The sequence below is a fragment of the Laccaria bicolor genome, genomic scaffold (genome assembly GCF_000143565.1).
Source record: "Laccaria bicolor S238N-H82 LACBIscaffold_52 genomic scaffold, whole genome shotgun sequence".
Lineage (NCBI taxonomy): Eukaryota > Fungi > Basidiomycota > Agaricomycetes > Agaricales > Hydnangiaceae > Laccaria > Laccaria bicolor.
The window spans coordinates 36,481-57,344 of record NW_001889923.1 but is presented as its reverse complement, the minus strand read 5'-3'; the positions used below and the strand labels follow the sequence as shown (position 1 = coordinate 57,344).

Genomic DNA, 20,864 nt, shown 5'->3' with positions numbered 1-20,864 from the left:
AGCGTTACCATTCGCAGCGATTACTATGACATTGGCCGATGGAGTAGGAAATTGCAAAATTTAAATTCTATCGCTTTCTGACCTACTGGGGTCGCGACATCACCGAAAGTTATCTGACCTCGGTGAATATTCTTGTCATTAGCTGTGCCAGTCCACGGAAGGGAACGAGTTGTTTCGGGGCATCTGACCCAAGTCAATGGTATGGGGATATGAGCCCGGACTTGATGTTCAGTCGATGTTCAAGAATCAGGTAGGGCTGACTGAAGGGCTCAAGAAGCCGTGTTCTAATTTTGCCGACCGCCGCATCACTCGCAGCCGCAGCTCTTGAAAAATCTGACCATGTCCCGGACTGCGCGAGCTAGGGCGAAGCTGCTAGTGGTCACCTTGATTACTCAAAGGATAAAAAAGAGCGCTAGCGTTCACGTATGCATCATAGTGGCACAATGTCACGCATTTTTTGGTTCCCCTTACAGCTAACGAGGTATCGATAGAACAGATATCAGAACGCTCCGCTTTGTGGTTTTATTTAGTTGTGGAGCATCAGGGTATATGCAAACAACCTTACTAGGAATTCATGGCTATATACGCAATGAGCAGGAAGGGTCGCCAACTCCAACTTGAGCAAATAAAATTCACTGAGCAGAAACTGGTCTATCAATTGACACCCGTTAGCAGTATACCCAGGGTACCTACACGCGTCTTCGTATTTATTACCTTTTACATGGATCGTCGGTAAAGCGACATTTTGAATGGTGTCTATTTTTACATGTGAGCCCAAAATAACTTGACTCTCCCGCAACGATGATAAATAGTAAGTGGCCCCGTTAGCCCGAGGTTGAATTGAAATGACCTCATCGAGAGTATTTTTGTGCGAGAATGCATGCGCCTTACCTTGTCGTGGCACGCAAGATTTGGGCACAGGGCCTTTGTGCTAAATTGAAGCTTTCGGAGGTCTCCAAGCCCATTAAAGGAGACAAGTGTTGAACATATCAAACATCCGAAAAGCTGAACTCCTGAATGTACGAGTCGTATTTTTCATGGACTTCACCAATCTATTTTTAACCGTGACGTATGGGTACCAACGACATAGCAGTAACATAGGATTATTTTCAAGAAATCCGCGTGTAGAAGTACAGGCACTGTAAATCTACGAGGCGGCAGCGTTATGTAGGTGTAAGGGGGAAATATACAACAACGATGGATAAGGATTGGACAAGCAAAGCGCGGGTCAGAAAGGCGTTTGCTGTAAACTATTGGAAAGTGGAAGAATGTTCGAGGGGGATTGGGCGGATATAATTCCTGTGAGAGGGTTGTCGCAAACTACAATATCTAAAAAGAAAAGGGGGTTGGTAAAAAAAAAAGGAGTCCAATGCAATGATAATGTTCTAGGATCCAATGATTAAAAACGACGCTGCAAGCATGAACGAGAGGATATCTTCTTCAAGCCGTTCAAAGGGTGACGCCAACGGCACCTGCGATCATGGAGAGGACGACAGCGGCGGAGTTGTAGCTAAAGAGTCTTGAAGCAGCAGAGAACTGAGTTGCGGCAGGAGCGGAAGAGGAGCCGGCTGAGGTAGAGGAGATGCTGGTGCTGGTGCTAGAAACGCTGCCAGAGGTGGAGGTAGAATGGGCGGACGAGGAGCTGAGAAAGCTTTCATGTTAATAGGTCAACTAAATAAAAGAAAGGAGATTTGTACCCTGAGGATGTGGTGGCTGTGCTGGCTTTGGACGTGCCGCTTGATGATGCTGCGGTTGAGGCGGACGTCGACGAAGCACTGTTTGCTCCAATGGAGAAGGATCCAGAAGTAGTGTAGACCTTGTTGATGTCGCCAATATCTACAAACTCAATGGTATACCCGGCGCTGAATTACAAAATCCTCGTCAGTTCACGCGGGTGCCAGGACGAAAGGGGTATCGTACCCTACGGGAACAACAGGAAGGGTGAGAGTGATAGATCCTGTGCTCGGATCGACGTTGTTGGCAATAGCAAAGGCATTATTGAACGATGTGTTGATCAGTTCAATGGAGAAGGAATCACTAGACTTCAAGTCAGCCGCCACAGGTAAAACGACGAGCAACGTGCACATACGGATCGCCTGCAGCTGTGGTCCAGCTGATAGTCATTTGACCGCCTGAGGTGGGGTTGGTCGGATTAGAAACCGTGAGGGCGGAAACCAATGGAGCGACGAAAGCAAGGAGGCTGAAAAGAAGTGGTTAACGTCAAGTTCGACTATGTGGCGAGATGTCCTTCTAAAGACTGCAGCGGCTCTTACCTGAGTTTTGCGAACATGTTGTGCGGTCGTAAAGTCAAAAGAGGAGAAAATGAAGAAATTGTGCGTTGTGGGTAGGGAATGATGAGGGTAACGAAGGGACTTGTTTGTAAAATTTATATGGAAATTGGAACAAACAGGAGCAATCACAAAAACACTGCTACGGATCATTTTTTTGCGATCTCCTTTTCTCCGACTCAGAAAGAAAGCTTCCATTCCGACCACCTATTCACAGTTCTCCTCTACAAGTTTGTGCTCCTCTAGCGCACCATAGCCGACCTCGGATGTTGGTCACCGATGCCAAGAACTTCCAATAGAAAAGAATAGTAGCATCCTTCAGTAAATCTAATCATAGAAACGAATCAGCGTCATAGCACGTAAGAGAGCGTGCAAGACGCGTGTACCTCATCGAATGGACGTGTATCGTTGAAACAGCTGTCCCACACCTCATTCACCGCACGTTCAGCAGCTGCCTCATTCGGACACGCTGGGTTGGCAGCAACGGAATCCACTGATCGTCTCCGTACGCAAGCCTCGATAAAGGAGTTAAATTTTCATGGTCAAAGTAAGCCGAGAACAGGACTCACTTGATGTTGTTTCGAGAAGGCGATAAAACCCCGTCGTACCTCTTGTGAGAACCTGCAATCGCCGCTCAAATTATTTGCCCGGATCTGCCAAGAAATGCATAATTAAAGGAATGAACTACGAAGTGCCAAGGTAACAGCTTACTTCACTGCAGGCATGATGCCGCAAATTACCCCAGTCAACCTTGAATTTGCAATGGTCGTACATGTGTATCAGCTCGTGCGCCAGCGTATACTCCATGTGTTTCTGACTGAAAAAGTGGCCTGAGCAGAGGACGACCGCACCCGGGTCTGGCGTGAAGCCTCCAGACTTCGTTTGATCGCAAGGAGCACACAATATGTTTGACGGAGGTACTTCACACCCTGAGAGCTTCAGATGCTTCAGCATAAAAACAACGATAGGACCTATTCCAAACGATATCCTTCAGGACTACAACCTCAACTGGGAAAACACCATGACTCACTGTAGTTCATGAAGTACTCCTTCTGCTTTTCACACTGCCGCGTCTGATGAGCGCGAAGAGCCCCCATTCGTTCATCTTCCGTGACGCCAAGGCCAGTGACCAGCATAGCCTTTCTGCGCCATTGTTCAAAGGCGGTAGGGTTTTGAGGAGGGGGGGAAGGTGACGAATCGTTGGGCGACGTAGAGTTGGTCATCGCAAATTTCTCCGAACCTGAATTTTGCCGTGTTTGACACTTTCACACGATAGGCAGCACGCGTAATGATCAACGGCAGCCACCAACCTACATACTAACCTCCTTCGATGTGCATAACAGAAGGGGCTCAGTTGGGGACCCTTTACAGTAAATTTTGGCACGCAAAACTCCTTCCTGTTTCTTAGGCTGGAAACTCACGTCCGAGCCGCGTTGACGTTGACCTGTGTTGTGCACGTCATGATCATGATGATCAACGGCGGCCTACTTACCTCCTCACCTATCAGAACTAAGGGCCCACAAGTTGCTGGAATTGGGCTTGCCCCAGAAATCGCCGTCGGCACGTAGAACTTTGTCTCAGGGTCTACCGAGGCTTGACCGACTCGGAGACCTGCTTTCAAGTGGGAGCAAATGGATGTGATGATCAATGACGGCCACCTCCCTATCAGAACCGAGAGCTCAGAAGGCGCTCAAATTGGGGATGCCTTTACAACCCTTGGTGTGCCCTACTAGGTCTACTTATCAAAGATTACTTCCAAGTCAGTTGAAACAAACGCCATTTGGTCAAACTCACCCAGCAAAAGTGTTGGTTCTTGATCCCCTCCAGGTTTGAGGTCTATCCTTGACCTAAAGCACCTAACCGACGTAACGGCGTTCTTTCGTTACTGTAACCAAACTTCCACAACGAGTTATCCAGCCTTGACCAGAAATATGTTCTTGACAGCAATCTGGTCTAAGGCAACTGTGCATTGGGCGCTTGGGATCCCTCGTTACTCAGCGTATGTATTACAAGGTCCAACTCACCTATACCTTCTACAGAACGGCATACTTTCACCTCCGTTCTAGACCTGGAGCTCGCTAGGACCTGAGCGATCTAGTCCTCATAACGACTTTCACCTTCAAGTTCCTAGCCTGCCGATCCAGGTCTACATCGGTCGCGAGCTTCATAGCGCTTCTTTGTTTTCCGCTAAGTCCTCTATAGAGCGTTCAATCACAGATTGTCAGATGACAGCTCTGGGAAATTTCTCCGATTTGGGTGGGAGACGCCTCGGAATCCGCTTCGGAAACTTGTATCGGGGGTTTGGTTCAGGTCCTCGCCCTGGATTCGTAACGGCGGTTCAAGTTTCCTTTTCCTCGATGTGGAATCTAGATTCATCTGGAAGTACATACCGCAGTGTTGTTCTTCCAGCATTCAAGAATCAGAGGTTTGTCAGAGGCCCGTGTATTTTACACCAATCACCGACCCTTGCTCATTCATCGCATCCGTAGTGGTCGCATTGCACAAAAGAAATTGCCCGCCACAAGAAGATATGGTACTTGGAAGCCTTTCATCCTCGTTCTTGGTTGGTCAATGTAATGCTTCCGTGAATATCGCCTCTATATCCACCCAATGCCTTAGCTGATATCGTGGTAACCCGTGCACTTACTCAATCTACGTATCGTTTTCACCAAGTGGAGCAACAAGCGAGTCCACAGATTTCTCTAACCCTTCTCCAAGTAGAAGCGCCCCGAACGTTCAGGCGATCTGTCAAAAACTGCGGTACGTCCCACGACGGGGTCCTTTACGTCTCTTTTCCATTAAATTCCTTCTTGGCGGTCAGAGATAGCGGGACAGCTCGTCAGCAGCTTCACTCGCGCTGGCTGTCATGCTTTGCCGCGTAGAAAGCTCCCGCTGCATCTGTCTGTTATGCTTCCTCATCTGAGATTAGCCTTGATTCGTTGACGTCCAAGTAGCTACCCTGCAGGGACGTGATCAAGGCCCTAGGCGAACGCAGATACTCATGTATTACGAGGTGAAGTTGCATATCTAATGGGCCACTTAGCAACTCGGGTGGATATCTGTATCAAGGAAGAACAAAAAATTCAGCGTAGGATTTGGACCGGTTTCCTAACAGCTTTTGGGCACTTGACTGATTTATATTCTAGGTTAAATTATAGCGGCAAGCAGAAAATCGGACAGGTAGTGACAAGAACGTGATTTGAGGATAAATTTATGGAATAATCTCTCAGTGAGTTGGTTTTTCCGATCGCAAACCCTTTACCCCAAAATTGCACATCCCGTTACAATCGCTTATTGAGAACCACGGCCATGAGATTGGCGAAGAGAATATTTCTGACAGAGCTTTCGTAAAGTGTCGACAGGTCAAGGTCAAACGACGGGAACTTCAGAAGGAGGTCAAGTTACTGGAGCAGTACTCGCTGCATAAACGGCAACTCATCACGAGGACGACCTTTCGTCAACCACTTGATTGATCTTATGCATACTCGTATGTGAGTGATTAAGGTATGCGATTAGCGTTAGCTGCCTGCGTGCTGGTCAGTGTGGGTCAGCTGAATTTCACATTTCAGGACGAATCCAACTCCTCTCTCCCCACCTTACGTGCTAAATCTCTAGAAGACTTATCTCTCCATCAGTTTAGATTTAGCCTAGTCAAACAAATTCCACCAAAACTGGTGGGAGGATCTTGTCATATCCTGCATATTCATCCGAGTTGTTAGAAGAAATCATCACACAGTGCCAGAATCCGAATGATTGCAGATTATGCAAATGTCGAAGAATACGAACTGGTTGGCTCAAAGCCGAAAGAAGACGTACGCGTCATCGCGTCAAGACTAGAGGTCATTGGGTTAGGCGACCGGACGCCGCTGAACGTCTATGACGATCTTCAACGTCATTTCGAATAAACCATGTAGAAGTATGTTCTGGGTTTTCCCGGACACCTATACGTCTTCAAGTCATGAGGCCTGGGGCTTCGAGGAACACTGGGGTCAACCGGCAACTTATGCTCCCGGGTCATTCACGCGTCAGGAACTGAGCTCCTCGCCATCCTTAAGCTTCAACTTTAGCGGAAGCATTTTTTTTTCTTCAAGGGGAAAATGCCCCACAGCCCAGGCTGGCCGCGGGGCCCGATATTTGTAGTCGCAGTTTGATTCGTTGCTCTCAGGTGACCTTTTTCGAAAGATATCCCAGCTGCTCATACTAGTCGGCATTCTAGACAGGGTTCCGAGTTAAAAGAGGTTATAAGGCATGATACGGTACCGACATCTCGCCGACTCTCTCAGGAAACGAGTCAGAGAAGTGATGATAGATGGCGCAAGGCCGCGCTGCCATCATGATTATAAAGAACACACCGTCGGTAGGTCGGTACCACAACAACTGCGATTGTGCAATTCAAGAATACTGGCTTGTTGTCACCATCACTCCCTATTAGAAATTGGGGTACCGATATCACTCAAACCCAAATACCCATTCAGTCTCGATAGATCGAAATTATCTATTGCGGTAATCATGATCTTGAATGCGAAGCTCGCGGTAAAGAGCTAATATATCCCGAACCCTCAAACTCAGCGCAATTGCCAAGAAGAACCATGCGTGAGCAGGACCTGTCTATCTGCACCACCGTATCTATCCCCACAAAATGGCCGCGATTGAGTGCCGCATGATGATCATCATGCGAACATCGCCGGAAAGCCAGCGCGAATCGCTATAGAAGGCAAGGGCAATAAGTGCATGGGATAGAGCACTTGAGCAGCTGGATTGATTCCAACTCCCGAAGTTGTCTCGTAACCTCATAAGCATGGAGCAGCCAATCAGAGAATACTTAGGAAGTGTTTCTTCTAGCCATTCGTGTAGCCAGATTTCTATCATTGCCAACTTCCCTAAAAATTGCAAGAAGGCCATAGAGAGTATTTAAAGCCAGGAGAAATAGATACATACTATTAGGGTGGGATCAACGCCAAGTTATCGGTCTGGTTAATTCGAAAGCAATGGTGGCTCCTCGGTTCGACGGACCATCCGTTGAGCTTGCAAGGAGAAAATTACAACTTCCAGTCAGCTAAAATATCTGCGCCTCTGAGCGTGACATCGCCTACGAACAGGTGGCAAAAATCTCACTTCAGTGACATGCGATGACGCCGCAATGATGTAGCCTCGATTAGTCGGGACGCTGGTGCGCCGCGTGGGGTACAAAAATTGGGGGGGTCGACCGACCCACTTCCATACGCTTCGCTCAGAACTCCGGCGTGCAACGCATTAAACGCGCGCCTCGCGCAAAAAAAAACAGGGACACCCCCAAGAGGACTGTGGCGCCTGGCGGTCCAAGTTCGCGCGTTCTTACCGCCTTCCCGGCGCCCAAAGGTGGACACTATCTCCGCTAAAATGCCCCAGCGCGCCCTGCAGGTTCGACAAGAGGCATTTTTGTCGGTCGCTTAGAGAGTTCCTAAAACACTAAAAACGAGGCCGAATTTCAAGGAAATGCGATGGGGGTCCGGATCTTGGTGGGCGCTTTGTCGTGGTCGCGATTCTTTAGCTGGCAGGGCATACCTAGGCGAAACATAGATACTCCCGCGACAGTTTCATCATAGGCCGGACCTTATGTTAAGTCAGAGCGAGCCTGTTGACATATAATAACGGCTGTAGATATTGCCATTAAATGACCGACGCCAGAGAGGCTAGGTCGATAAATCTTCTATGAAATAACGACTGCGGTTGGCAACGGGTCAATTCTTCTTGGGTGCGACATGCGCGGTATAGGCCAGATACGCTATTGGACTAGCTTCGGGGTGCATTTGAAGCCTTGAACATAGATAAGGAAATATATTAAACGCCAGGAGCTAGAGCTTTGAAGGGTTCTTCCAAACTGGAGAGCGTTTCTATGTGTAAACAACAGGGTCAGTAAACGAGTTCAGTACATTATGTCAACTAGTGCGCACCTCCGCAAAAGCCTTCAGGCCCTCCTGATCGAAATACGAAAACATCAATCAGTGAAAACAGTAAACTTAATCAGGCAGGGCTGAATAAATGCTTACTTTGATATTGTCACCTTTGTAAACACGCTTACTCTCTGGACTCCACACATGGGTGTGTAGCATCTCTTGAAAGTTATGTCTCTGGGAAAGCAAGAGGCCCTTCTTTGTAGACTGGACCGCTTCCGGGGAGTTTTGGATGATCTCCTGTGCGATTGCAACGGCCGTAGAGATGACCTCTGAAGATGGAACGACCGTGTTAACGCTATAAGGATAGATGAGCCAACATCTCTATGCGTCAGGGAGCACGGGTAGACGATCAATAACAAAGGAATAGAAAGGTTTTTGTCCAAAAATAATAGTCGAGGTGACAGGGCGATGTCAATAGAGTACTCACAATCTAAATCGGTTCTGCGCCTCTGTGGCACTGATTGTCCTTCCTGTGAGTAGCAATTCAGAAGCCACCTAAGCAAGGCGCGTCAACAACCAGAAAATTAGAAGAGCCTGGTCCAAAATGACGTACATGGTGACCTGCAATCTGAGCCAAGCGTGGTATACCTGAAATTGAAATAAGCAAGAAAAATACTCCACAGCTGCGGTCAGGGTGAATTAGATATTACATACCCCCTTGCACGGCAACGACTCCACGCTTGACCTCGGGCAAAGCAAACTTGGCATCATGGGCCGCGATGACGATATCGCAATTCAGGATCATCTCCATCCCTCCTCCGTACGCGCCTCCAATCACAGCTGCTATGATCGGCTTGTTAGACTGCCGCCGTGAGATGGAGCCAAAGCCATGCACGTTCGCGGCGACGCCTTCCTGTTCGTTGTTGGACCCGCTTTGTTGGTCTTTGTTCCACCTGCATATGTAATGTTTGAAAATCAACTGCCATTGTTTTGAAGAAGGAAGGGGCGGCATTACGCTTTCAGGTCGGCACCTGCACAGAAGGCGCGTCCGGCTCCAGTCACTATGACGACCCTAGATATCCCAAGAGTTAGGCTGAGTTAGGTTGAAGGCAACGGAAATAGATAGAAATGAAATGATGGGCGCACCACAACGAAGGCTCGTCTTCGAACCAGTCGAGAACCTTTTTCAAATCGTCACTCATTTGAGGAGTCATAGCGTTGAGTGATTTCGGTCGATTAAGAGTGAGTTGAAGGACATGATTAGAAGGGAAGGATACGAGCAGCTCGTTGGAATGTTGCGGGGGCCCTGAGGACATGGGTTCTTGTCAGTGACTTTCGAAAGTGCAATCGAATGTTTGGAGCGATGGACTCCACCGGCAAAAGGTAGGCGAAATAGCCGGCATCAGATTCCCTGCACAACTAACTATTTGAAATCGATTGTGATGACGTCTGTTGCTCCCTAGTGATGACCTATTTCCCCAGACCATACGAGAAGAAGGGGTGTGGAGAACAAAGCCCGGAAGCGGGGATGTCATACCATTCGGGTTCCTGTTGAGGCTTCTTATCTTGAAATCACACCTGGGCCCGCTTGTGCACAAATGGAGGACGGAACGAAATCCCGCGTGGAAGAATGGAGAGAAAAATATCAAGATGTGATCGATTGTTGCAACGGGCGGATTACATAGTGTACAAATGGTATGATTTCATCGTCCTTTCCTCTCCATTCTTACAACCAACGGCCGGTGTGTGGACCGACGACGCCTTGTTTCGCTCTGTCGAATAGATATATATGATGACTAGTAGGCCCGCGTCCGTGGATAGGCGGGGCAAGGGATATAGTAGCTTGCAATTGCACGAGGTCGAATGCGATATGAACATGAAAACAATGCGATGATATGCTCGACGATGACGACTGAGCAGAAAGTTTATTAGACATGCGTGACTCGAAGAATAAAGAGGGAATACGACTCACAAGTAACATATAGCGCGATCACCTGAATGGGCAGTCTGCGGCATGGGAACCGCGCCAGCCGCAATGGCAGCACTGGGGAGAACTATGGTTGACGCAAGTGTTCGAGTCTGACTCGTTGTGGGTGGTGGTTCCCGTCGGGGACGAGTGTTCGAGCGACGCGCACACGATGGTGGCGGTGGTGAACGAAGTAGAGGTGGCTGCGTTGGTAGAGTGCATGGTTGGTTGATTGGGTATGTGGGTGGGTATTCAGCGAATGCTTTAGATTGAATGCGGGGGTGTTTGGATGAGAGAAGAGAGAAAAAGTGTTGGGCCTTTTATAATGTGGAGAGGACATCGGCATTGGCCAGGATTGTCCCGAAAGCCAGGAAAGGATTTGTTGTGGCGTCCTTGTCTTTCAGGCCCCGTGGTTCCGTTCGAGCCGTTGATTTCTGACAAACAAATTGGGATGGCCATCTTGAAACTCGCTGGAATCGTAAGAACAAGTGAATAAATCTGAATGAGTTGCGATGCGGTCCCAAAAAAGGGTTGGCTACTTCACTAAGCCATATCGGGATTCGAGCCAACTCAACTCACAATCGAGCCGTCTAGTCGGGGCACAACCAAACCAATATCCTTATCCAGCTAGCCCTGATTACATCGTTTTTGATCCCGGCCTTGCCCATCCGTGCAGAAGAATTGAAAAGTATCCTGCCAACTTCTAGGTCATAGGAACACACACGTTGATGCCATGAGTTGGCGCATCCTCTGGGTATCGACTGGCAAATGCATCCTTGACCCGGATGACAACATAGCGCGCACGAAAGGGAGCCCTTTGGTTATTGTTTCCCTCTCTCTCCACTTCCACATGGAAAGCCGCCAGGCACATGAGGTGTGAAGGTACCTATCATATACGGCTCAAAGGCCAAAACCGATATGTCATACGGTGACGCGTTGTATCCGATCGTGAAAGAAAAGAAAGAAAAGCAGTGCTAAGGTTCCATCAAAATCCACAAACAAGAGGGCAGTCAAACGCGTGAAATTGTATCCAGAAACACAACATATTCTTACTATCCTCTTTGCGACTAGAGCGCATAACCAGCTCCATGGATTGGAGTGGCGCGCCTCATTTCTCAATATATTTACTGACTTCAGGGATCCCGGTCGCACCCATTTGTTATTTAAAATTCCAAGGGCGCGCGGCAAGTAACGCTTCAGGGAGGAATTTAGGAGAATAAAGATAAATTGAAAGGGAATTGCCATGTCCAAGAGAAGAATCCTGAAAAAAAAAAGTGCACTATACCTTTCATCGTCTTCGATATAACAATGTAAAATATACACCATTGACATCCAGATGGGTATCCTTCAGGTTGTGTATTCTATTGAGATCATCGACTTCCGGTGTGCTCGGAAGCAACGCGTCAGTCCTTCTCCCGTCGACGCCGCCGTTGGCCTGCCTGCCTCTGTTGCCCACATCAGGCTGGAGAACATCCCCATATACGCGGTCTTTGCGGAAATATCATTTAGCAGGGAGAGAAGGGACTTCTTCCTGATCGATCGAAAAGTCTCTGGGGGAAATAACGAAACACCGTATTTACTTCCCGAGGACACATGCTGACACATGGCAAGAAATCGAAGGCTGAAGCGCTCAGGCTTACAGATGGCCAAGACGCGTCTTCAGCGCCTGTATACCATTCAGAAATAATGTCATGGTACAACAGTTATACACAACTCACACCCCGTGGCCCATGTTCTGTCGAGAGCTCCAACACCCCAGAACTAAATCACTTCGTATCCCTGGGCAATCTCATGTTTCCCTTTCTTCCCTTTCCCGTCTCCTGGGTGCTTCTTTGTACCACTCCGGCACCTCATGCGCCTTCGGCACAGCTCTCTTCCGTAACTCTCGAACTTCTTTCTCCTCCTGCTCTTCACGTTCCCTCCGCCGCTGCTCCCTTTCCACCTCCCTCTCCCTCTCCTTCTCTCTCACCCTCTCATCAAACTTTTGCCGCTCCTTCACCCTGAAATCCGTCTCAAACCTCATGGGCAGCGGCACGGTCGGGCAAATATTCTCCTTCCGCAGGGCAAACTCTGCTTCTTGAGCAGCGTGTATAGTTCTAAAATCGGGGATAGATACGCCCTGCCGATGTTGCTTATCATTATCGAGTTGTTGCGTGCGTTCTTTTTGTGACGACGATGAAAGTTTCTTTGAATCTTCATTATCGAGTTTACTCCAACGCGCTTCTAGCCTCGCATCAGAGTGAAACGTGAAGGCCGTGGGCCTGGTGGCGTTTGCAGGGCGACTCGCAACCTTCACAAAGAAATTATGAGTTACATAAGGAAAGATTGAATGTCGTACGACCAAGAACGTGCCGTGAAAAGAAGAAAGGTGATTGACTTACATGTTCGCCGGACAAAGAGGTTGTCGCTGAGAAACGGATCTGACTCCCTTCTGAGTGTAATGAAGGCCCTGTACTGCTCTTACCCTGCACCTCAACGGAATTGCCCACCACCGTGGTGCCCTGACGCAATTTTCGCGAATCAGTTGGAACTGCGTCTGTCGAGGTTTTTGGATTTGATCTCGTCTTTGCCTCTATCTTATCGCCAGGTTTGGTGACCGGTGGTAAGCGCTTTCGTTTCGCCCTGATCGGCCTGGCCTTTGTGATTGTCTCTTCGCGGGCCCTTGTCCCTTTGAACCTAGAACCAGAACCTGAGGCCTCAGGCCGCAGCTCTTGGTGCGATGGCCGCGCGCGCAACGATGCCAAGGGCTCCTTAACAGTCGAGTTTGATGTATTACCAGCTCGCGATGACACACTTCTAACTTTTTTCCGGCCTTGATCTAAGTGCGCCTGTGCTGATGCCGGTCTCTTGCTTGACGGCCGAAGTGGTGACATCGGGGCAGCGGCCGAAGGGAATTTGGGCTCTTGTAAAGATGTAGGTTTTTGAGGGGAAAGCTGCGATACCGTCAATGATTTGTTGTGGTCTTCGCTGAATTCGTTCCCTGCGCCGGTGATGGCACTCGAGATCTCCTCTGTGGGAGCGTGGCTAGGCATCGGCGGCTCTGGATCGTGTCCTGGCCCCGAAAATTGGTTCGCATTGGAGAGTCTGGATGGTCAAGCAACTCTGTTTTAGATCGCTCATAGAGGTGAATGAACATACCCAAAGGAGCTGATAAGTTTCTGGCTGTACATCAATAGTCGCTCCGCAACCCCGCCTAGAGCGACGGAGTCCATGCTGGTGTCGGCAGTTACATCGCCTAGATCTCCATTTGGTTCTGGGATGTGCGTTGGCTGGGCCGATGAATCTGATGGTGAAGTAGAAACGAAGGCACTTTGAGTAGAAGTTATTACTGATGGCGGTAAGATAGATTTGTGCTTTCGGGCCTTCGTTATTGCTCCTGAGATCACAGTCTAAGCAAGTCGCACGTCAGTCAATCATCGACAGATCAAAATCACGGGCCAGGGCGATAAGGAAAAAAGAGACATACCTGCTTGCCTGGCACGGCCACTTCCTTTCTACGTCTCTTTCGCAGCGACTGCGGTTCCCCTTTGTCGATTGATTGACGCTTCGATCCTTTCGGACTTCGCAGACGCGATTGAAGGGGTGGCGCCAATTTTGAGGTTGATGTGCCCGTTCCTAAGCCTTCAGCCAGCAAATCTACCTCGGCCCTGAGGCTGTCTAGACGTGCACCAGCGGGCGACCCTTCGTTAGGAAGGAGGCGAAGTGCTGGCTTCTTGATCGCCTTTGGCCGCGCTGATGTCACCCCCTTGACCAGCATGGGAAGGTCCTGGGTCTCCTCGTTCAATCTGGGTTTATGGGATAAATTCCGTGACAGAGATGGTAATGAAGGAAGCGGTGAACGGAGATGAATTGAGCGGTGAGTTTCTGATGGTCTAGGCGTGAGTTGGCTGAGGGTAAGTGGTTCGTGTTGGGTAGGTCTAGACAGGGCGACGGGGGTGGCAAGAACGTCGTTAACACCCTTGAAGAAGTCGTCATCACCGTCGTCCGCTAGAAGGTAATCTTCCCGAGCTGGAACGGGGATTTGGAAGGAGAAAGATGCATCGATGTCCGACACATCTGGCAAATGCCTCAAACTCAATTCCTGTCCTCCCGATAGCGGCATTGTCAGTTATTCCACCGAGTTCCTGCTGTAGCTTTGGAATACTTGTGAGCTTTAACCGCATTGTGTTGAAGAAAATACTTACTTTGAGAGTCCGATGTTGAGAACAACGATGAGTTCGGAAGGAACAACTTGAAGACGCGTCTCGCCACGTGATCGAGGTCGCGTGCGGCGTTGATAGCTGAATTCAAACTCAGCTTGAATCAGGACTCGTGCAAATGCATTTGACCACAACTCACCTGGTACCTAGACTCATATTGTTTACCGGCAACGGAATACCCCACACCTCCCCAATTTCAAATTTTACAACCCAAGTCCTCCAGAGTCCTCGCAAGTCCTGATAATCATCGGTGAGCTCAACAAACCACAGCAAAGCCCCATTCATCCGAGTCTGCTGATTTGATTTACGCGTGATCCCCGGGCTCACTACGTATGCGCCTCACTATCACCTTCTCCGCCTGTTCCGATGGCCGGCATCTCAGTGACCTATACTTTTTGGCCCCGTGCCGCTACAGGTAGTAAATTTCGCTTTCACTCGTTTTCATCCTCAATTCGAGTAAACAAGACGTTGCGCCCCTCCGCCGTCTCTTAAGTGGAATTCTTTTGTCTTTCATTGAGCCTGGTACGCACTTCTTTCCTCCAGTTGCAAGTGTTGTAAAAATCGATCAGTCACGCTGTCAAGATCATCACAGGAAACTTAGCTGTGTCGTCCTCAGAAGAGGGTCGCTGAAGTTCAGTTCGAGTAGGACAACCCGGGCGTTCCGAGCCACTACCTCTGGGTCGAGTTGTCGATATCCGGGCCATCCGCGACGACACCCTCAAGTTTTTCTTCTTTGATGGAATTCTCAAATCAGGATCTTGAGCCTGGCCTTCCTCTTCCAAGTCGCAATTTTTGAGGATCAATCAAACATGCTTTCATATCATCACGGCCAGTCGAATGCACTGCTGTCAGCAGGCCAGGAGCAATACTATTCTAGACCATTGGTTCTGGATTCTTCCAAAAACAAACCCCTCACATGCTGGAATACGTGGGATGAGTTAACCAGGATGAGCGCAGAAGAACTCCAAGACCCTGAAAACGGTACCACGACCTTCAACAGTCTCCACTAATGAATTAAACCAATGCAATAACTAGATGTTAACGGGAATGTGCTGTGTTCCCGGACTCACGCATTATTAATTATGAAGCCGAGATACTCGCGGAAGCTCTTCATGACTTCGAGTTCGGTCGGAACACTCAGGTTCTGGCTCTTCATTGGTAAGTTCCTCCTTCTCTGATTGAATTCTCCTTCCATGGTCCTTCTTACCTCATCTGACGCAATTTTTCGATCAGCTCAACAGGAATTCGTAGGACACTGCACGTCATGTTCTCAAATTTTCAGTACGCCACGAAGCCGAGACGGTCGGGAAAGGCAAGTTGGTTCGGTCAGAACCACAGTTGTTGTATTCATGTCCGATAGCCAAGCAGATTCACTCCAATCCATCATTCTTCAATTCTCTAAAAATTTCTAGGGACATTCGAGACGGTAAACTCTCGTATCTTCCTGCGTTCATGCCCGATAGCCAAGCAGATGCACTTCCATCCATCATTCTTCAATTCTCTAAAATTTCGAGGGACGTTCGAGACGGTAAACTCTCGTATTTGTTCTACATGCTTTTACGTCGGCAGAAGGATTCAACGCCTCATCTTTGACGACCCTCAATTTTTATTCTTGGCGCACGCCGCACATTCAGCAAGCAAACAATCTCGACCTCAGGTATCCCCCAATAAAGTTGAGGATCAACTCAACGCGTTTCAGCGCATAGAAGTCCATTCCAGTGAAATCGGTTTCGTCGATGCTATCTGTCATACCCGCGGGCGACTTCATAGCCTGAATTCGCTCAGCGCACCACTCTCGGTTCAATTTCTGGCTCTTCCTACATCATCAGTAATCTTTTCAATGAACTCCCTTCGCTTCCTTCTTTTTTGAAGCGGCAAAATGTTGATCAGTCCGACACCTGCCCGCTTCGGGGTTTCATTGTTTCATCGGTTTGGCCAGGAAGAACAAGTTGGTCCAGTCATGACAAGCTCTGACCGCCACACTCTTTAATCAAAAAATCTCACCCAGGTGGCTCCGTCGGAGGTCTCATTTCCTCTTTTACAATCGACGGAAGGCAGCAGAAGGACCCTCACGTTGAGGCCTGACGACCCTCAAATCAAATCCTCGCGTATGACGCTTATAAATCGACTTATTAGAGCAAGTGACCTACTAGAACTGGACTGCGCCATCAGGATCGCCCACCAATTTGGCGGGCACCACTGTTCTGGCCTTATCGACGGCCACCATCCTCCAGAACTTCGCGTCTCGCCCTCGGAGCGCCTCAATAATTATTAGGACCGCCAGTTTGGCGAGCTCGAACGCCGTTTTACCTTTGAAATAATTTTTTTTAGAGCCCCATATGAGTCGCGACCCCCTCCCGAAACTTGTTCAATAATTGTTATGATCGCCCACCAGCTTGGCGAGCGCGCCTTCTAGGTGATGCCGCTGTTCTAGCTTTGATTCTAAGCGTCCAATGACGCACTTTACATCAGTTGGCCCTCGGAAGGCAGATTTCCTTTTGTTATCAGACACGTGGAAAACGGATAATTCTCTTTTCCTTTGGAACAGCTTGACTCTCTAATACGCCTCTTCCTATCTCTCCGAGAAGTCCTCCTTCGTGATAGGAAATCTAAGCGCGTTGTGCTGAATCGGCCTCTAGATCCCGCCGCTCCGGTCAAATTTCGTACACCGGCCTGCGCCACCTTGTGTTCAATTATCAAGGCGCCCTGGCCGGTCTACCAAAATTTCCTCAAAAAAGATATTTCAAGCGCTAGAGCTTTGACCTTTATATCCTTTAAGTCGTTTCCCTAGGTTCCCCTACGCCGCACAATTTGGAATAGGGAGAAGCGTTCCGCTTCCCGCGGCGCACATGACCCTCCTCGATCTCTTATTCTGGCTTTGATCTTGTTCCTTCCTACTTGCGGTCCTTGCATCGTCGCCATGGTCATGACCACGCGTTTCGGCTGTGCGCATGGCGCTCGTGTGGGTTTCATCTCGTTTTCACTCCTGGGTTCAGGTCGTCCATTCATCATCTAGGAGATTAACCAAAATTTTTCTTGATCGGCAAGAGGGGCTGGAGTATATGCATGTACTCCAAACAATATAGTTACACGTCTCCCTCTGGTATACAATATTCAAGTGGAGGCTTGGAGCATCATTTCAAGGACCCCTTCGGCCGAAGGAGTGGAATATGGAGCCTCAGTTCCGACGGTTCAGCTAAACTGATTCGTTCTGGTTTGTCGGCATCCCACTCCCACTCCCTTTCCCGCCGCCAAGGAATATTATCATATAGCATATCGTCTCTTCTTTATTTTTGCCGCGCCCTGATAGCCTTCTGTTTTTCAACTCCGTCCAAATCAGCGCCGGCACGGATCTTGAAAAAAATGGAGTCGCCCATATCCACCCACATCTATACGTCTGGCGTATTGCGGACACGATGGAACAGCGATAGAATCACCAAAAAAAGATTTATTATAAGAACAAGACGCATAGTCGTGTATGAGTTGGAATGAATGTGAACGGCCCTCTCCGAATTCCAACACCGCGACGACCAGGGATAGGTATTAGATGAGAGGAATCGCACCTTTTAGATAGTGTTGCGTGCTATCGATGGTTTAATCAAATTTAATCGCAGGCGTGTAACCGAGGGTTGCTTGAAGTTGGAAATATTCTGTGCGACCCTCTTGTTATTTCAACACCGCGACGAGCTTCATAACGAATTCACGAAAAATCATCAATCTTTGGTGGCGTAGAGCGCTATCGATGAACCATCGATAAGATATTCGGAAGTTGTTACACAATATCGAGCGGATGTTGATCCTTTTGGCTCACTACCACCTCCACGTCTTCTGCACCTTCACCAGCGGTTCGGAGTTCCTGGAGCAGTTTTGCAGCAAGAAGGGGTAAGTATCCGCGTTCGGTATTTGTGTGTCCGCCTGGGGCAAGGTTGAGTTCGTCATGAGGTCAAAATTAGCTCAGGACTTACACAGAATAACGTTGGTGCCTGCGGCGAGAGCAGCTAGAACTTCGTGCTGTGGTCACGACGGTATGCTTGAGTCTGAGTAGGGGTTGCGAGGGGAGGTACATACATGTGACATTTCTCCCGTAAGATAGACGTCAGCCTTCTTGCCAGCCAGCATGGATCCTCCGGATCCTGCGGAAATGGCGATTGTCCGGACGGACGAAGACCGGGATTCATCCAGTGAATTGATTCCTACTTGGACTGATTGTGCGCATGAAGCCAGGTGGGTGAGGGAGAAGCAGGAGGTAAAGTCAAGGTCAGGTCATGTGGGAAAGAGATCAGGAACAAGAAACGCACGGTGGGTTAGACGCAGATGCGACTTTACTCTGTGTGCCAGCACGGCCATGGGAATCGCTTCCTTTAGCGTGACCAATCTACCTTCCGCGCCTTCGCTCACTCCATTGGCACCTATCTTCTCTGCAACGAGCGCACTGATAACATCGTCTTGCTTTTTGCTCAACAATCCCTCTGCGAGCCAATCATTAATGCCTCCCCACACCGAATCCAATGCCGTATGTGGAGAATAAATTGATATTCCTTTAGCCGCACATTGAAGAAGCGAAGATTGAAGTGGGTTCGATAGCGTCAAGGACTTCAATCCACTAAAGATAGGCGGATGATAGGCAACAATAACCGACGTATCCTTTGCCAACGCTTCGGAAACTACTTTCGTAGTAAGACTAAAGATATGAGGAAGTCATGGTGTTCAATATTTGTGCAAGGACTGTACGTACTCGATGGTCAGCAGAACACGATTCTCCCCGCCTGCGCGTTGATTGGGTGATTCTAAAGCAAGCTTGAGTTCAATGTTATCAGGTAGAACGATTGCGGTCCACGTACCCAGCAACAATCCAACCTGCCAAGCAGTTGTGAGCAATCATGATGGACGTTCAACGTTGGAAAGCTCTGCGCTGACATTGTCCCACTTTTCTGCCAATCGAAGAGGAGCGATTCTCTCCATAGCCTTGCATACCGATTGCAGTATCGACATTGTCGGGTTGTCCTTTAGGCGTCGAGACAGTTGTTCTCGACGTTGTTGGACGCGATGAGGACCGTGACTGCAATTAGACGCCCATGAACGTGATCAAAAAATAAATACAAAAATATCTACAAGAAATACGAGAAACCGGAAGCACAACAGGGATACAGTGCACCAGCACATCTACGACGAGTAGAGTCTCAAGTTTCAACCATATACTCCCACCGTCTACGCCAAGCCCCGGGTCAAGATATGGCGCGAACTCATGGTGTGCCATAGAGGTTTTCTCCACCGCCGTCAGGCGTGAATGTTCGCCGGAAGACGCTGAATCCCGCCCCTGACTGGACATTGGAAGACAGGTGTCGAGCTGCGAATCCCGCCGCCTGGGAAGCTTCATTAACCAGTAGGTTGGTCAAACCGGCGGATGTATCAAACTAGCGATGAATATCGATTATTGCTTCGGGTTCCTTGACATTTACATCTTTCTTTTTCATGGGCCGATAAGTGCACAGGCAGGCGCAAGTCTGACCTGGCATGAGATAAGGAGGTAAGTTTTGGGATGAGCATGGGGCCTGAGCAGATGAGACAGATAGGTAACTCGAACCCCTGGTTCGAGAAGTGGTGAAACCACGGTTCGACCTAAGTGCTCCTTATGCGGAGAAAGTCAGGGCAACCCCACATATGTGTCTGAATTTGACGAGAAGCTTCTTCTATAAAGGTATCCTCGTCCTGCAGGCACAAGAAGGAAGCGCCTAAGTCGTCTCTATGTTCCCAAGTGCTCTGGATCATTTGTAAATGCGAGGCGAAATCCAACCCCGTTCTCGCCCCGCAATGTCGAGGTTGTGCCATAGAAGCTCTGGCCCTATCAGCGCAACATGGCACACTGCTAATCCAATCACCACATACCAACAGCGCCGGCGGAGGAGGGGATTAAAAGCATGAGGACCACCGGTGACCAATGACCAGCCAAACATAGAGAAAGTATATCTGTTGCTCCAGGCGTCACATCGAACAAGCTCTGGTTTAGACGCCTGTTTTGAAACGAGGCGCGTTCAATGACCGCCACCTCGGGAAGGAAGAAGATCCATCATGTTGCAACTATAGATGGGTGTCCTTCCTATCGCTCTCGCATGACCCCCCCTCCAATCGGGCTACGCTGAGCTTGCTCACACGAGCAGGCGCCATATTCGCATCCGTAGAGGGAATGCCGAGGAGTGGCAATTGCGACAAAAGGCACGACGGAGTGGGGTAATGACACTAGTCTGAAGGTCAACATCCGTGGAGGCAAGATTTGGAGCAATGTCGAAAGGTCTTTGCACGATTCCGACGAGTCTGACATTGAATACCAGGGTTGGGGATCACAAAGACCAAATCCAGATGACGTCTACCATCACTTTCAGGTTCTTCTCCCGTCGAAAGAGATCAATTACAAACATACATGGGAGGTGAATTTTGACATGCGATTGCGGCGGTTTGTGTGAGGCACCATACGGTGGAGTATGGTGAAGCGATTCCAATGGAAGGAGATGCGGAGACAGCAGCGATTGACAACTTG

The 20,864-nt window shown here is 48.9% G+C and overlaps 6 protein-coding genes across 6 annotated transcripts; all 6 read right to left on the bottom strand.

Moving 5' to 3' along the window:
- Positions 1-1,087: 1,087 nt before the first annotated feature.
- On the bottom strand, positions 1,088-2,343 carry LACBIDRAFT_312424 (uncharacterized protein). Its single transcript, XM_001888124.1, has 5 exons — positions 2,274-2,343; positions 2,090-2,200; positions 1,921-2,037; positions 1,698-1,862; positions 1,088-1,642 (listed from the first exon to the last, which is right to left on the bottom strand). Exons 1-5 carry the CDS (start codon positions 2,288-2,290, stop codon positions 1,450-1,452), a joined length of 603 nt encoding a protein of 200 aa, XP_001888159.1. The 5' UTR covers positions 2,291-2,343; the 3' UTR covers positions 1,088-1,449.
- A 325-nt stretch (positions 2,344-2,668) lies between these two features.
- On the bottom strand, positions 2,669-3,484 carry LACBIDRAFT_147820 (uncharacterized protein; the record flags this gene model as incomplete). Its single annotated transcript, XM_001888123.1, has 4 exons — positions 2,669-2,803; positions 2,858-2,941; positions 3,000-3,259; positions 3,319-3,484. Coding segments are annotated over 4 exons (645 nt in total), but the record flags the coding sequence as incomplete, so codon positions are not given.
- A 4,638-nt stretch (positions 3,485-8,122) lies between these two features.
- On the bottom strand, positions 8,123-9,480 carry ECH-1 (enoyl-CoA hydratase; the record flags this gene model as incomplete). Its single annotated transcript, XM_001888122.1, has 8 exons — positions 8,123-8,161; positions 8,222-8,245; positions 8,318-8,519; positions 8,652-8,719; positions 8,778-8,812; positions 8,879-9,117; positions 9,180-9,257; positions 9,311-9,480. 8 exons carry the CDS (start codon positions 9,478-9,480, stop codon positions 8,123-8,125), a joined length of 855 nt encoding a protein of 284 aa, XP_001888157.1.
- A 674-nt stretch (positions 9,481-10,154) lies between these two features.
- On the bottom strand, positions 10,155-10,421 carry LACBIDRAFT_312420 (uncharacterized protein; the record flags this gene model as incomplete). The annotated part of the gene is made up of 1 exon (XM_001888121.1): positions 10,155-10,421. The coding sequence occupies exon 1, from the start codon at positions 10,350-10,352 to the stop codon at positions 10,155-10,157; it is 198 nt and encodes a 65-aa protein (XP_001888156.1). The 5' UTR covers positions 10,353-10,421.
- Positions 10,422-11,919: 1,498 nt separating this feature from the next.
- On the bottom strand, positions 11,920-14,232 carry LACBIDRAFT_312419 (uncharacterized protein; the record flags this gene model as incomplete). Its single annotated transcript, XM_001888120.1, has 4 exons — positions 11,920-12,420; positions 12,512-13,214; positions 13,269-13,519; positions 13,597-14,232. 4 exons carry the CDS (start codon positions 14,230-14,232, stop codon positions 11,920-11,922), a joined length of 2,091 nt encoding a protein of 696 aa, XP_001888155.1.
- Positions 14,233-18,029: 3,797 nt separating this feature from the next.
- On the bottom strand, positions 18,030-19,321 carry LACBIDRAFT_333500 (uncharacterized protein; the record flags this gene model as incomplete). Its single annotated transcript, XM_001888119.1, has 8 exons — positions 18,030-18,065; positions 18,141-18,244; positions 18,295-18,340; positions 18,398-18,531; positions 18,628-19,010; positions 19,065-19,116; positions 19,171-19,186; positions 19,304-19,321. 8 exons carry the CDS (start codon positions 19,319-19,321, stop codon positions 18,030-18,032), a joined length of 789 nt encoding a protein of 262 aa, XP_001888154.1.
- Positions 19,322-20,864: the final 1,543 nt, after the last annotated feature.

Bases quoted from the DNA above. Each gene is read 5' to 3' on its own strand.
- LACBIDRAFT_312424 (XM_001888124.1), bottom strand. The intron at 1,863-1,920 runs GTACGATACCCC...TTTGTAATTCAG, and splicing joins CTTCCTGTTGTTCCCGTAGG to CGCCGGGTATACCATTGAGT. The intron at 1,643-1,697 runs GTACAAATCTCC...AAGCTTTCTCAG, and splicing joins ACAGCCACCACATCCTCAGG to CTCCTCGTCCGCCCATTCTA.